We start from the raw sequence: 14,404 nt of genomic DNA on the forward strand, positions 1-14,404 counted from the left end.
CTCATCTTCTCCCACTCCTCCTCCTGCATGCTCTGAGCCAGCGGCAGCGGCCTCCTGGCTGCTCCTCACGCACACCAGGCGTGCCCTGAGTTCTCTGCACCTGCTCGCTCTCTGGCACTTTTCCCCCAGATCCCCGCGTGGCTCACTTCCTTATCGTCCCCAGTCTCTGTCCAAAGGCCACTGTCTCAATGAGTCAACCTTTCATGCACTGCCTCTTCCTTTCTCTACCTTCTTTTTTTCTACAGCAATCATCACCATTTGACGGGCTACACATGTTATGTATTTATTTGTGTTACCTCACTAATGAAAGCTCCCTGAGGGTAGGGGCTTTGCTGTGTGGGTCACCGCAGAAGCTGGCAGTGCCCAGAGTGGTGTAGGCACTCGATGTATATGTACAGCTGACCCGTGGACAACACGGGTTTGAACTGCATGGGCCTATTTACACGCTCCCCCCCCCAATAAATACTATAAATGTATTTTCTCTTCCTTATGATTTTCTTAATAACATTTCTTTTCTCTAGCTTCCTTTATTCAATATGTAATAACGTAAACATACAAAATATGTATTGATCGACTGTTTATGTTATGGCTAAGGCTTCCAGTCAACGGTAGGCTATTAATCCCGTTTTGGGGGAGTCAAAAGTTGTAAGTGGATTTTTTTCTACACAGGAGGTTTGCACCCCAACCTCCATTGTTCAAGGGTCAACTACATGTGGAAGGACTCAATGGATCGACACACATTCCCTGAGTGTTTGTACATCAGGCTCGGTGCTGGGGGTTACCCCCCATAATGTGAACCTGGAAGCCTCTCTCACTCAGGTCTGGGGGCAGGGTGTGCCCAGCTCCAGGTCAGGAGCGGAGGAGGCGCCTGCTTACCGCCTTGGTGCACTGGACATCCTTCCCCAGCAGCCAGTTGAGCTCCAGGTTGCCCTCGCCCTGGTAGCAGGACTGCAGGCGCTCCTTGATCTGCAAGTTGATGGCTCGGATGGGGAAGGCACAGAGGGCAGAGTCATCAGGCGGGTGGTGGTACTGCTTCTGCCCTTTGGAGAAGATGGCAAAGAGCAAGTCATCCTGGCTGCTGATATTGAAGGCCTGGGCCAGGGAGTCCCCGGGCTTGGCAAGGTAAGCCGCCTGCAGGAGGCGGTATTCCACGCCAGCCCGGGTGCAACCGAAAGGCAGGGACACGTAGGAGTGGAACTTGGGGTCGTTCTTGCAGAGCCTCACGATGCGCGAGGTATAGAAAAGGTCTCCGGCCGAGTTGATGGCCACGCCCTCGGGGGTCTCAGGCTGAACGGTGAGGAAGTAGACGAAGCCCCCGCTGGCGAAGCCATAGATGTAGAAGATGTCGAAGTGGGAGACCAGGGCCAGGGTGTCGGAGGGGATCTTGATGAGGGAGGAGACAAAGTCGCTGTGCAGCTCGTAGTCGAGCATGGCGGAGGACTCGGGGTCCCGCGGCAGCTTCCTGCTGGATAGCGTGGGGAAGTAGTCCTGCTTCCCGTCCACGGCCGTGCCGATGAAGAGCTTGCCGTCCTGGCCCTCGGAGCGCACGATCACGCCGTACATCGTCCCCGTCTTGTTGACGCTCGACAGGTAGTGTTCCTTCTTGTGCGATGGCTCGACCAGGATGAAGAGGTCGTCCAGCCGCAGCAGCTTGCACACGCCCTGGTAGAGGCTCCCGCAGGCCAGCAGGCGGTTCTCAGGGTAGTCGATGAGGAGCAGCTTGTTGACGTTGTTGGTGAGGGTGAGCACCTCGCTGCAGGGCTGCACGATGAGGGGCGGGTAACAGGACTTGTTGTCCTCTTCCGGCCCCGTCTTGTGAGCCACCTGGATGGTCAGGTTGCCGGTCAGCTTGTAGACCCTGTTAATGGCCCCGACGTACACGGCCCCTGTCCCTCGGTGCACAGTCAAGTGGTTGAAGGTCCAGTCTCGGTTCTCGGAGTGGAAGGTGCTGAACTGAGGCATGCCGGCTGCCGGGGGGGCCAGCAGCACCCAGACCACGGACAGCAAGACCACAGACCAGCTGTCCACCTCCCCAGCCCGTGGCCAGGGCCTCCTCTGTTTCATGCTGACAGGGGCAAGGACAAGGACACAGAGCCTCGGAGCGCTCATCCACGCCACCGCCTCGGGTCGGCCCTCACATGGTTCTGGAAAACACAAGGCAGGGAGGTCAGACGGAAAACCAGTCCCGAGCGCAGAGAATCGGATTGCTTGACCCCGAGCCCCGGCCCTGGCTAACGCTGGGAGTCTTCTTTCTGCATTTCAGTGTTTCTTTTTTTAACATACTTTCTCCCTCTTGGAGTTGTTCAGGGAATCCTGTTATCTATTTTGGTCTCCAGCCTTTACGCTGTAAAATTCTTTCTTTTACTTTACAAAGCAACTCTATTTCTGTTCTCCTAAGACATCGTTTATTTTTTTATCTCCCGGAGAGGTTAAAATTCTGTTCAAGTTCACCGGGCCAGTCGAGCCCCAGGTCACGACTAAAGTCAGCCTTCCCCAACCAGGCACGATGCCTGTCCTCTCCCCGTCAAGTGGAAATCTCCGGTTTTTTAAATTCGCGTTAGGAAGCCCTCTCCTGGGCTCTCTTGGCCAACTACTCCCAGAGTCTGACATCACAAATAAAATCCCCTTTTGTTGCAGACTTCTATCCCCTCACGTAGGTGCGTTTCCTCCCTTTCTCAAGCCCTGTCCTCCACAGGGAAGGACTTCTCCTCTCTGTGCCCCTCAGCCTCAACCTGCTGAGAAGGAAGAACCCCTGATGTCAGCTGTGACGCCTGGTGAGATGTGCTGTTGCCAGGAGGCCTGGGATTGTCATGTGTGCCGTCCAGAAGCCTGAACAGCCCAGGGAGCTGGGCAGACACCCTGCACCCATTCGTCTTGGGGACAGGAGGATGCCTGTCACTGCCACCCAGTGAGTGGGCTGCCAGGTCCCGGGGACATCACTTCCACTTCTGCTTCTCTGCAGGCTGGGCCGGCCCCCTCACTAAGGGCGACTGGCCATCTGAGTCCAGCTCCGGCCACCTGGACAAGAGTTCTGGGTTTGGACAATGTGGGGAGGGGCAATGGGAGGCGAGTGGAGGGTCATTCTCAGTCTAGCTCCTGCTGTGTCCTCGTGACGACGGAAGGATCCATAGAGCCACCCCCGGGACCCCAGCCTGCCCTGCCTGAGCCGTCTCCTGCCCCGACTTCTTCGCTCCTTCCCCTCCCTCCGGATCCCCAGGCCCTAAAGCTCTTCTGTGTTTCAAGCAAGCCGCCCAGGGGAGCAAAGTGGGGCTCCGGCAGAGAGCTCCTGGAGCAGGGCTGGGAGGGAGGGGCCTGTCCCCCCACTCTGGGAGTACTGCTCCTGACCCCTCTGGAAGGGATAGCAGCAGCCGCACAGGAGGCCATGAGCCGAGCCATCTAGTGAACTCCTTTCTCCCACTGGTCACGTTGCCGGCACCCATCTCAGACAAGTCCAGACAAGTCCAGACAACTCCCGGCATCGAGGCAACAGAAGTGGACACACCCTGGCCAGGGATGGAGACCTGGCTGTCTCCTTCCACCCTCCAGGCTGGCTGGGCTGGGTCAGAAGCAGAACAGACGCCACCTTGGGCATCCGCACTGTGTTTTGCTCTGTATCTTTAGAAACTCTCCTTCCTCCCCTTGGGCTTTGGGTGCTGGGCCTGAGAACCATCGCGGTGCCAGAGACAGGCCCCACCTGACCGCTGTCCTCCACCCAGGCTCCGGCGAGGGTCTGGGGTGACTCATGAGGCCCAGGCTTCCTTGGAAAGCGGAAGGCAACCGCAGCGTGCGGCCCCGGCTGACCCCAGGGACTCCAGCACGGCCCTTCCGGCTGCACGCCCGCACCCACCGGCACAGCCTCAGGCAGACCGCAGCAGAGGTTTGAAAACCACAGGTTATTTTTAGCTGTGTCCTGGGGCCGGTAGCAGGACGTGAATTCCTCAAGAGGAGCTGCAAAAGGAAATAACAGAATCCTCACATTCCCTGCAGGACAGGGAACTGCAGGAGGCGTTCCGGGCAGTCAGTGTGTTCCCGGCACCCCGAGGGGGAACAGAGTTGTCACCGTGGGACACCGAAGTTCTGCCGTTTAGAAAGTGCTCAGAGACACTCTGTCACCAGTTTGCGGACAGCACACTCCTGCCTTCTCCACAACATACATGCACATATATGTTTAGCTCGTGGCAACACGAAGAAGGTCCCGGGAGCAGAGATAACATCAAAAGGCACAGTGTGAGGTTACCGTCAACCATCGCACCTCCCTCTCCCATGTCTCCCTGAGACACAGTTTGAACAGTAAACGGCTTTGTTGTTAGGCAGGGTTTAGACACACATTTGGGACTGTGGGCAAGTCGAGTCTCATCTCCCTTTCTGGTACAATGGGGATAATTGCAGTACCGACCTCCCTGGTTGTAATGAGAGTAAATGAAATGATGCAGGGAAACCTCCTGGCCTGGTGGCGGGCACCCAGTGAATGCTCAGCTTCTGCTCGGGGTTATTATTTTCCCTGAAGCCTCCTCAGGAGACCACACTTCAGGATCCCTGCCTGAGCGCCTCACTTCCTCTTTCGCTCATATTCCTCCATTCCATGGGGATCAACGTTATGGGTAGACCTTTGATCCCCAGCTCTCCCTGACCCAGAGAAGAGGTTCAATCTGGGAAGCACATGTCAAGGGAAAGAGACTCTCTGAGGTGATCTTCTCTATCATACTACTGCACAAGCCCCAACACAGTCTCTCTGCTGCCTGCAAGGATGCTGGCGGAGGTGCAGGATCCTGAACGTTGAACCGGGAATGGGAAAGTTGGTCTGGTGGCCAGAAGGCATGAAGTCATGAGGGAGGAGAAAGAGTGGGGGACTCGGGAGCCTCTGATTCAAATCCTGCCTGTGTCAGGCATGAGTCATATGGCTTTAGACTGGTCTAGCCTCTCCCTGAGCCTATTTCTTGATTTTAAAATAAAGGGTGTTTGAATTAGCCTGTCGGCGGAAAGAATATCTTTGAGGCTGGCGTCGTTCAGCTTCTGGAGTCTGTGGCCAAGAGAGCTGCTGAAGTCCTTCCATCCTACCTGACAGAGCTCGTTAGGTCAGGAATTCTCAACAGACCACTACAGCTGGGCTGTTTTCCTCTTAATCCTCAACCAGCATCCACTTTGAGACAGGCTGTGCTTGGTGACCAGCCAAGGGTCTTCATTCCATGGGGCTCGAGGGGCAGCAGGCACTGGCGGGCTGGAGTCAGGAGGCAGCCAGGTGTCCGCACTCTAACTTAGCTGTGAGGCTTTCTCAAGGACAGCCGACCTCAGCAGCCAGCCGAGGGCCTCTGTCTGTCCAGGCCAAGCTGTGACCAAGGAGCTCTTCCAAGGCAGGGCCCAGCTGGCAAGGATCAAGTCTCCTAGCCACGTTCAGAGAAAAGGGGATAGGCACCCACTTGAGTACCTCAGATGAGAAGCCGGGCAGTGCAGTGGTTAAATGCATTAGCTCTGAACCTAGATGCTTGGAGAGCTGTGTACACTTGCTCAAGCCATTCTGTGGTGCTAGCTCACTATCTCCACAAAACGGGATTGGTACGATCATCTGCCTCGTAGGATTATTATGGTGAAGTCAGTGATACATATAAAGCACGTAGAACTATGCCTGGCCCCTTTTAAGTGCTCACCACACATTAACCTTTATTAGTAGTCATTTACTTGTCAATATTTCCGGCTCTGTACCTCCATCCATTCCATGATCTGTGTCTCGGAATACATTGTCCATCCTTGGCTTGGTAGAAGCCAGGGAACATATGCCTATGACTTCGCACACCTATGGTCTTCTCCTAACTCTGACTTTCTGCTACTGTCAGCCTCTGGAGTTCCCACTTAAGAATGCCTCCTTTTTACCTTTTCCTTTGTAAATATGTTTTTATTGATTTTTTAGAGAGAGAGGAAGGGAGAGAGAGATAGAAACATCGATGTGAGAGAGCTACATCGATCAGCTGCCTCTGTTCGCCTCCTACTGGGGGTCGAGCCCACAACCAGGGCATGTGCCCAGGAGGGGAATCAAACCAGGACCTCTCAGTCCATGGGACGATGCTCAATGCACTGAGTCACACCGGCTGGGCGATGCCTCCTTTTTTCCATCACTTCTCCTCTCTCTCTGTCTAGTTCATGAAGTCGCTTTGTCACATGTGTTCTCAAAGAGCCAAAGCTCACCTCCCCCTCACTCTAAGTCTCAAACTAGGACATGTGGCTCTGGGCCACATGCGCTATCCGTGGAGCCTCCCGGGATATCTTACTCTGAGCACGCCCGGTGCCAAGCAGAGGCCACGACTGCCTCTTTGGGAAGCAAATGTCACTAAATATTTGATCTGGAGGGCCTGATGACACCATCTCCCCGATCGGGATTCAGGCGGCAGGTGTTGGTGACAGCCCGTGGAGGCACTAATACCTCCGTGATCAGCCACTGCGGGCGTCAGTGGCAAAGCAGGGAGGAAAGGCCTTCAGGCATTTCCAGTTCAGCTCAGTGCAGGATTCTCTCCACCCTGCCGGCCCGCTCTGCTGTCTTTTCCCGGAGATCCGGGCACACACGCTTTCAATGGGCCTCTCTTATTGCAAAAGGAGCTGGTGGGAAGGAGAGTTCCAGTAGGGATATGATTTTTCCACACCGAGTCAAAGTTCATGGTAGGAGATCTCGCACCCTTGGACCTCCCCCCACCCCTGTAGATCCACCATCAGCACTGTCTCCATTCTGTCATCCCCGTCACACCTTCGTCCCCACCACCCTCACTAGCGCCATCCTGGCTAGGATACTTCTCATGACAATGACAGTAACAGGTACCTCTTCTTATGACTGCACCTACTAAGTGGCTCACACAGCCAGCGTCCTGAGGAGCCAGGGGGTGACAGAGAAAAAGGAGGCGGGGCGAGGAGGGCTGTGATGTCAGGGAAGGGGTGAGCAGCTGCCCTAGAAATGCACCCCTCCTGCCCCCGCCATGGCAGGGGGAAGTCCACCCTCTCCCCCAGATCTCCTTTCCAAGTGGCAGCACTTTAAAGCAGCAGTTCGGGGCCCCTGCTGAAGGAGATTATAAGATTACTCCCATCCATGGCTTATTTTTAGATGAAGAAACCAAGACCTGTGGGAAGGAAACACATCATCCGAAGTCACCCCCAGGAGTCAGGGACAGTCGCCATCAGAGCTCTGCAAAACGTCTGGCGCTTCCTTCCTCTACTGAAGGGGTCCTGACAGCCAGGCACGCTCTGCCTCGGGGCTGCCCTGTTCGGGGGAGAAGGGCCCTGAATGGTGGCGCCCCGGCCTGGGCAGGGAGGCAGTGTGCAGGGCAGCCCTAGGGCGGTGCGTGGACCCCGGGGCAGCGCGAGGGAATGAGACTCTCTGCACGGCTGGCTCTGGGCTGGGGAGAAGGACCTCCTGTGCCATACTCTGGGCCCAGGCAGGCCTGGCAGTCATCCTGCGAAGGAGTGAAATCCACGCTGTGACTGTGGGCTATGGTGTCCTGAGCCGCGTCCCTCTGGGGTACAGACGGCCTCCCAGACAGGTCAGAGCCTCCTCTCTCCCCAGAGTCAGAACTGCAGCAGAAGGGCCCAAAGTTAGAGATGAGGGGGGTGTCCTCTCTGGAGAGGATCCCTGGGGCACACTGCCAGGAGATGATGGAATTTTCTGACAGTGAGACGTCCTGACAGCTGTCTAGGAATACGTTTACCCAGAGGCAGGGGACTGGTCCCCGGGACTTCAGAAGGCCTCTTTCGCTTTCAGATGTCTGCGAGGATAAAACGTCTAGATGTGAGATTGCGGGGCCCCAGCTCGTCCCCGGTGGGTGGAGTGACCCCGGAGGACCCGACATAATGTCGCTTGCGTGGCTGCACATGCAAACATTCCGAGCGTCGCTGTCGAACACCGACCTCGGAGGTAGTCCAGGCACGTGGTAGCACAAGGTGAGCGGGAGGGCGAAGCGCGGGCCCTGGGGAATGCCGGCAGCTGAAAGGCCTCAATTAGAGTGAAAGGAGCTATCTGGTATTTAAATAATTATTCGATTGAAGGAATAATCATGGGTCTGAGCTGATTTTTTCCACCACTGTCACCCCGATGGTGTCTATAATATTATTATTCAAATGTCCATGATTTTCCCTGAGAAGAGACCATGAGAGAGAGAGGAGGGAGTAAGGAAGGGGGGGTGGGAGTGGGGAGGGGAGAGGGACTCATTTAATCTCCATGCGACAGGGCTGCAGGAGGTACGATTAGTCTTTTTCTTATTTCAGCTGTCACTCATGCACAGACACCCAAGATTGTTATTAGCGTATTTTATGCACACGATTTAAAGGGGAAAGGGGGTGGGGTGGGAGAGGGAGAATTTCATACAGAAAATAACGGGACCAAAGGAACAATTTAGATGTCACTGCAATACCAGCTGCGTTTGCTTCATTAATCGAATGTCATTCCACCCCCAGACTCTGCGCTGTTAAGTGAAGCTAAGTGGCTATACCTCGCCCTGGAGCGAGACACGAGGAAGGTACGGGCAGGCGGAGGAGGGACGGGGCCTCTGCCGACATGCGCTCCGGGCACCCTTCCCTGAGAAGGTGAGCCCACGGTACAGTGGCGCCCCAGGGAGTGTCAGTGCAACTTTTGGTGACAATTGCTATCTGCTCGCCTTTTTGCCCCATGAGAAGAGAGATCCCCTGTTTGTCTTTATATGCAATCCCTTTTATAGGTGGACAAGCCAGACCTGGTCCCCGGTACCCCAGGAGAAAGAGAGAGAAGGAAATTTCGGGCGGCCCTCACGGCCGGCTCAGCAGTGAGGCAGAGCCCTGTTCCCAGCGTGAGGGCCATGTGACTGGCACTGTGTGTGGCACTGCCCTGGCCACAGGCCCCTGAACCCACGTGAGCCCATGGCACGGTGGACAGATGCGGGTGACAGGGTGAACCGCAGGGGCTGGGTGCTGTCGAGACAGGCAGAATGGCAGGTGTTATGGGTTCAGTGGTGTTCCCCCCGAATTCCTGTGTGGAAGTCCTACCCCCGCCCCGTACCTCAAAATGTGACTGTTTTTGGAGCAAGGGTTTTAAAAGAGGACATGAAGTCAAAATGAGGTCATTAGGGTGGGCCATAACCCAAATGACTGTCGTCCTTATGACAGAGGGAAGACCATGTGAAGAGACACAGGGAGACGAGGGCATCTGTGAGCCACGAGGACGGACCTGGGGCAGACCCTTTCCTCCCAGCCCTGTGGATGCCTCGACTTCTTGCCTACAGAACAGAGACAAAACGTGCTGTTCAAGCCACCCGCCTGTGGCACTTTGTCGCAGCGGCCCTAGCCGAGCAGGGAGGAGCATGGGGGCCCAGGGGTTGTCCTTTGAGAGGAAAGGGGTGTGTGTGTGCAGGTCTAGGTGCGCCGCGTGTGCTGAGGGGTCTGAGCCACCGCAGGGCCAGGACACTCGGAGAGGCAGATGTCCGACCATCTCTGGGAGGACCAGGGCGGCACAGCAGGGTCCTGTTTCCCCAGCTGAACACTGCAGCCCCGAGACCCGCTTGCTTGGCCTCTCCTGGCTTCTTCCCCAGGGGGGTTAGGATTGGGCTCGCTCTGCAGAGTGGTTCAGCCTTTTTGCTGCCCTGCCCTGTTCTTCTGTCTAGAATAATCAGTGTGTTCCTTCCCAGACCCCAAGAACCTTATGGGATATTCTATAGCTCCCAGGGAGGGACGTCCCTCCACCCACCCCCACTCCTGCTCCTGCCTGTCCTGCGCCATGGCCTTTTCATGCTGGGGACGGTTTTCTGTGACTTTTCCCCCAGGTCTCCCAGTGGGCTCGATGGAGCCCTGGAAACCGCCCCGGCTCCCGCAGGGCCTTAGCAAAACAGCCCGTGTTTGTCCTCTCCTCTCACAGGCCATAAAAGTCGGGAGTCGTCTCCCTGAATTATGAAGGGATTCAAAGACGCGCACTCACGGGAGGAGAGGTGCCGGGGAGGGGGCACTGGCCAGGCCGGCTTTGCGAAGTCAAAACAAGATTCATTACCCGGGGGCCAGGAGCAGGGAGATACATGCCTGACCCTGCAGACCTGCCCCATACGTCATGGGCCTGTCAGAAATCTCCCAGAATTCCCTTTATTATCTAAAGGTCGCCCCCCGGGCAGCACGAGGGCGCCCAGGGTATAAACTAAGCTACAGGAGCAATCCGTGTCAAGCAGCTGCCCCTGCCCCTCCTCTGTGGGCTCTGCTCTCTCCAGCCCCCGGTTGGGGTTGGGGGAGGCTAGAGAGGAGGGCCGCCTGGCCCTGGCCACCTTGCCCGGGGCAGAGAGGATTTCTGCAGGCTGCAGGCGGCAGGGCTCTGAGGCTGGGAGCAGCTGATCCCAGGAGTGAGCCTGCTCCAGGCAGGACCGGGGCTCAGAAAGGTCCTCCTGCTCCTCCCCGGGCTGGAAGTGGGACTCTGCTTAAACCATCCTCATGCGGTGGTTGCTGTCTGGTGGGCATTATGGGATTGAAGAACAGGAAAAGGAATTCTCAGGCTCCTTCCAAAATCTGGCCAAAGAATGAAAGGGGGGGTGGGTGGCTTTGCTAAGGAAAATCCAGGTGCATGTTAGGGGACCTCACGCCCTCAGGGCCGCGAGAGGCACAAGCACCGCAACTCCCGTCTGTTTCCGCAACAGAAGTGATAACTGAGGCGGGGCAGCTGTGAGGATGAACTACCTGTGCGGGATGCTTTGCACAGGAAGGAGCCGCCGTGTGACTACCGTGCAACGCCTCCCGCTTTGGTAACGCGGCAGGGCTGGGGTGTGGGCGGCGTGGGTTGAGTTATGGTTACAAGGTGGGATCCAGGGGAGTTTCGAGGCAAGAGGGTTGCTAGCTGGCAGTCGCCTTTCAGAGACATTCCAAATGGCCCTCCGGGAGCCTGATGCAGGCCAGCCTTCCCACCGTCCTCTGCCCGCACGGAGCCAGGGAACTGGAGGAAGAAACGGCGGGAGAGCAGGCCACAGGGTAGAAAGTGCCCAACTAAATCGTTAAATAAATTACAGTTACTCCACAAAATGGCATATTATGCTGCCATTAACCACTGTAATGTTTTCAAAGAAGAAGGACACAGCCCCAGTTCACAGCGGTGGGAGGGACGGGGAGGGTAATGAGGGGGGAAGAAAAAATCCAAACAAAACACCAGGCATTTCTCTCAGCTCCCAGAGCGGACTGGCCCCAAACAGCACTGACTCTGCCCAGACGCTCCCCCTGCCTCCCTCCTCTGGAGGGAACATGTGAGTGGCCTCCAGGAGCCCCAGGTGAGGGCGCCTCCTGCCTCTCTTCCAGACCCGCCTGCCCTCCTGCTGCCAGGGCTCCATGGGGGTCACTGAGGCGATCTAGGGACAAGGAGCACCGCCCATCACGCTGGTCCATCCTCTCTCCGGGGACAGCAGCCATTGGAGCCAGGTCAAGGCACATTGTTAAACAATGTCCATTTCCGCAAGTCAGGGCCCCCAAGGTTCAGAAGAACGAGCCTCTTGACCAGTAAGTTCGGTGTCGCCTCCCCGAACGTGGTGATGTAAGACTGTCACAGGGATGGTCGGCTGAGAGTGACTCTGGTGAGAGCCCTTGGCAGCCGTCGATACCTGCCAGGGGTGCCCGGTCCTGCTTCATCTCTGGAGCCTCAGACCTTGTCTACCTTTGGCAGGCACACGGCCAGAGCGTGATACCCACCATGGAAGCACCTTCGATTGCCCAGGTGGATTTAAGGCTGGACTACTGGGCACGCAAGTTCATGTCCTGCCCAAGCTGGCTCTTCTGTCTTCTCTGGCCTCCCTTCCCACCTCTCCCGGAGTGACTCCACTCCCGGTACACTGGTTAGTTCGTGGAATCTCCAGAACACCTTGTACAGGTTCACCTCTGTGGTCCCCTCTCCCTAGGACGCCTATCTCCACTTTCAGCTTTGCCCACTCAAACCCCATCCATCTTTCAAAGCCTCCTGAAGACTCGAGGACCTCCGTGCCCCTAGTCCCCATCTCCTCTCCGAGGTCATCTAGAGTCAGCTGCTTGCAGCACATGCCGCATTGCAGTCCTGGCTTCCAGGTATTATGTGGCCACGTCCCATGTCCCCATTGCACTGGAGGCTCTCAGAGGGACAACACCTCATGCTCTTCCACACCCTGTGCTGGGCTAGCCCCCTGCCGTTCACTCGGCACGAATCACGGGGAGCAGAGGAGAAGGGAGACAGGGACACTCACTGCCTTTTCGGAACTGCTGGCCTGACCCCGGACGCGATGTGAACGACCCCCCCTCAGCTCAGTGGCTTGTTATCACTGAGCTGGCAGTCGTGACGAGGGGAGTGAACAGTTTGGGAAGGATCCTGCCTATTGTTCCTCCTGAACCCCTGGGTGGGGAGCAGATTCACTGGCTAGGTGACGAGGTGGGGAGAAGGATGGAGAAGAACAGGAAGATACCAACTCTGCCTCTGGGAAATGCCAATGCAGGCAGGGCTTGTGCAGGAGAAGTCTTGGCAAGAGGGCCCCAAAGCCACAAATCACATAATATCATAGATCACACACAAGTATGTAATAATAAACAGTCACCTGACAGCATGAAGCGATGAAGGGCGGAGTGGGGTGAGGGGCAGTCCCCTGGGAAGTTCTCCGAACCGGGGTCCTCCACGAGGTCAGACTCCCTGCTGCCCACGCGGCCAGGCAGCGGGTACACAGGAAGGGCCACGGGCTCCGGGACAGACCTGGGTTCCAGGCTCGCACTTCCTGGTCTGATGACCCGCGACATGTGATTTCACCTGTTGGAGCCTCCGCCTCCTCAGTTATAAAAGGACACCGCACGGGGTTGTGGTGAGAATCACTGAGATAATGGACGTGGAAGTGTTTGGTTTGGTTTTGTGTTTTGTGAACTCCGCGGCTCTGAATAAACACCAATCACCGGCACCTCTGTTTTTGGAGAAACACGGTGCAAGGGCACCCTCTCCTTGGCAGTGATGTGTGATGGCAACAAGGGCTGAGGGCTCGGTTTCAGCCCGGGAGGGGTGATTCCTGAGCTGGGGAATGTGCTGACCCAGCTCCCAGCTCCTAAGATGCTGAGAAGGACGTGGGTGCTGCTGGTCCCTAGTGGCCATTCTCCCCCGTCCCTTCGGCCCCACACTGTCCAGGTTACCCCCCAACGCTCTCAGAGCCTTGAGGCTATTGTAAGGGCCACTTCTGCTGCTCTTGGTGATTCATCCAGGAACCCTTGGCAGGAAAGAGGGAAGAAAGGAGGGAAGAGGAAAGCCTCCCACAGGAGGAGGAGGAGATGCTGAGAACAGCTTCTCGGGCTGGAGCTCGGCATCCTTTGGGCTCTACCCATTTCGGGTCTGGCCAGCATGCTGGATAAACCCCCTCCCTGATTTTTCCCTCTCCTTCTCTCCAGTGCTTTTCTGAACCGACAGCCGAGCCTTCAAATAAAAAGCTGTAACTCCTTTTGTATGAGGAAGCTTCTTAAGCAGACAGAGTCCCCACCCTGTACCTTCCCACCTTCAGTTTCTATTATTTGTCTCTCTGTCTGAAACTCGGAGCTCTTGCAGAAAGAACCCGAGCTGTCAGGCAGCCTCTCTGAAGTAACAGGCGAGCTCACAGTCACACGCTGGAGCAGGGGAGTCGCTGTGGAGCCGGATGAAAGGGCCGTGGGAGACTGGGGGTGGCTGGCGTTCTGGGCAGAGGCGCGGAGGTCTGTGCATGAAGGGACTTGTCTGTGCCAAGCTGCACGCGTGCTCGGCGGAAGGACCCTCAACACCTGGAGTGGCATCAGCCCCTGGGTGAGAGTGCAGAGCGGAGAGACTTTCGAGGCCCTTGAGGCCCTATCCGCTCTGAAGTCGAGGACCCCAGCCCCACCGGCGAGGGCAAGGGAAGGGAGAGGAATGTGCTGGCGGGGAGGCAGGGGGCAGGCGGGCAGGCCAGTGCAGCAGGGGGACCTGGGGCAGAGAGATGAAAAGATCTCCCTGAGTGAGAAGCTGGCCCCCGTGATGAATGGGGTGCGAGAGAGGAGTCTGGAAAAGGGTAAACAGCCAGGAGGGACTCAGGAGGGAGGAAGGGTTGAGGAGAAAGAATGCCGAGGTCAAAGAGCAAAGCAAATGCTCCTGGAATGATTGAATCAAGATCCAGCATGTTGCACACCCAGATGGGACGGGAGTTCCTGCACACAGACATCGGACCCGCCCCCGCCCCACTCCCGCCGGGGTGTGAGCAAGTCAGCTTTCCTCCAGACCCATTCCATGCCCTCTGCCGAAATCTCCTGTGATGGCCCGAGGGACCCCACTGAGACATCGGGTAGCATTCGTGCAGTGATTAAAGCTTTACTGTGCACTAACAATTTCACGTACGCTACCCCGCTAATGTACCACTCACACAGGTAGTGAGGGCCAGAGGAGCTCAGCATGTCTCACAGGTGGCAAGACTCGGGGGTACTAGAGGTGAAACATTTG

The 14,404-nt window shown here is 56.6% G+C and overlaps 1 protein-coding gene across 1 annotated transcript in view; it reads right to left on the reverse strand.

Moving 5' to 3' along the window:
* Window positions 1–14,404, reverse strand: part of PLXNA2 (plexin A2) — a 205,189-nt gene that overhangs the window by 179,360 nt on the left and 11,425 nt on the right. Inside the window, exon 2 of the mRNA XM_036272998.1 lies at window positions 877–2,144. Coding sequence (XP_036128891.1) covers window positions 877–2,109 — 1,233 coding nt within the window. The 5' untranslated portion in view covers window positions 2,110–2,144. The remainder of the gene's footprint in view (window positions 1–876; window positions 2,145–14,404) is intronic.

The sequence above is a fragment of the Molossus molossus genome, unplaced genomic scaffold (genome assembly GCF_014108415.1).
Source record: "Molossus molossus isolate mMolMol1 unplaced genomic scaffold, mMolMol1.p scaffold_m16_p_20, whole genome shotgun sequence".
Lineage (NCBI taxonomy): Eukaryota > Metazoa > Chordata > Mammalia > Chiroptera > Molossidae > Molossus > Molossus molossus.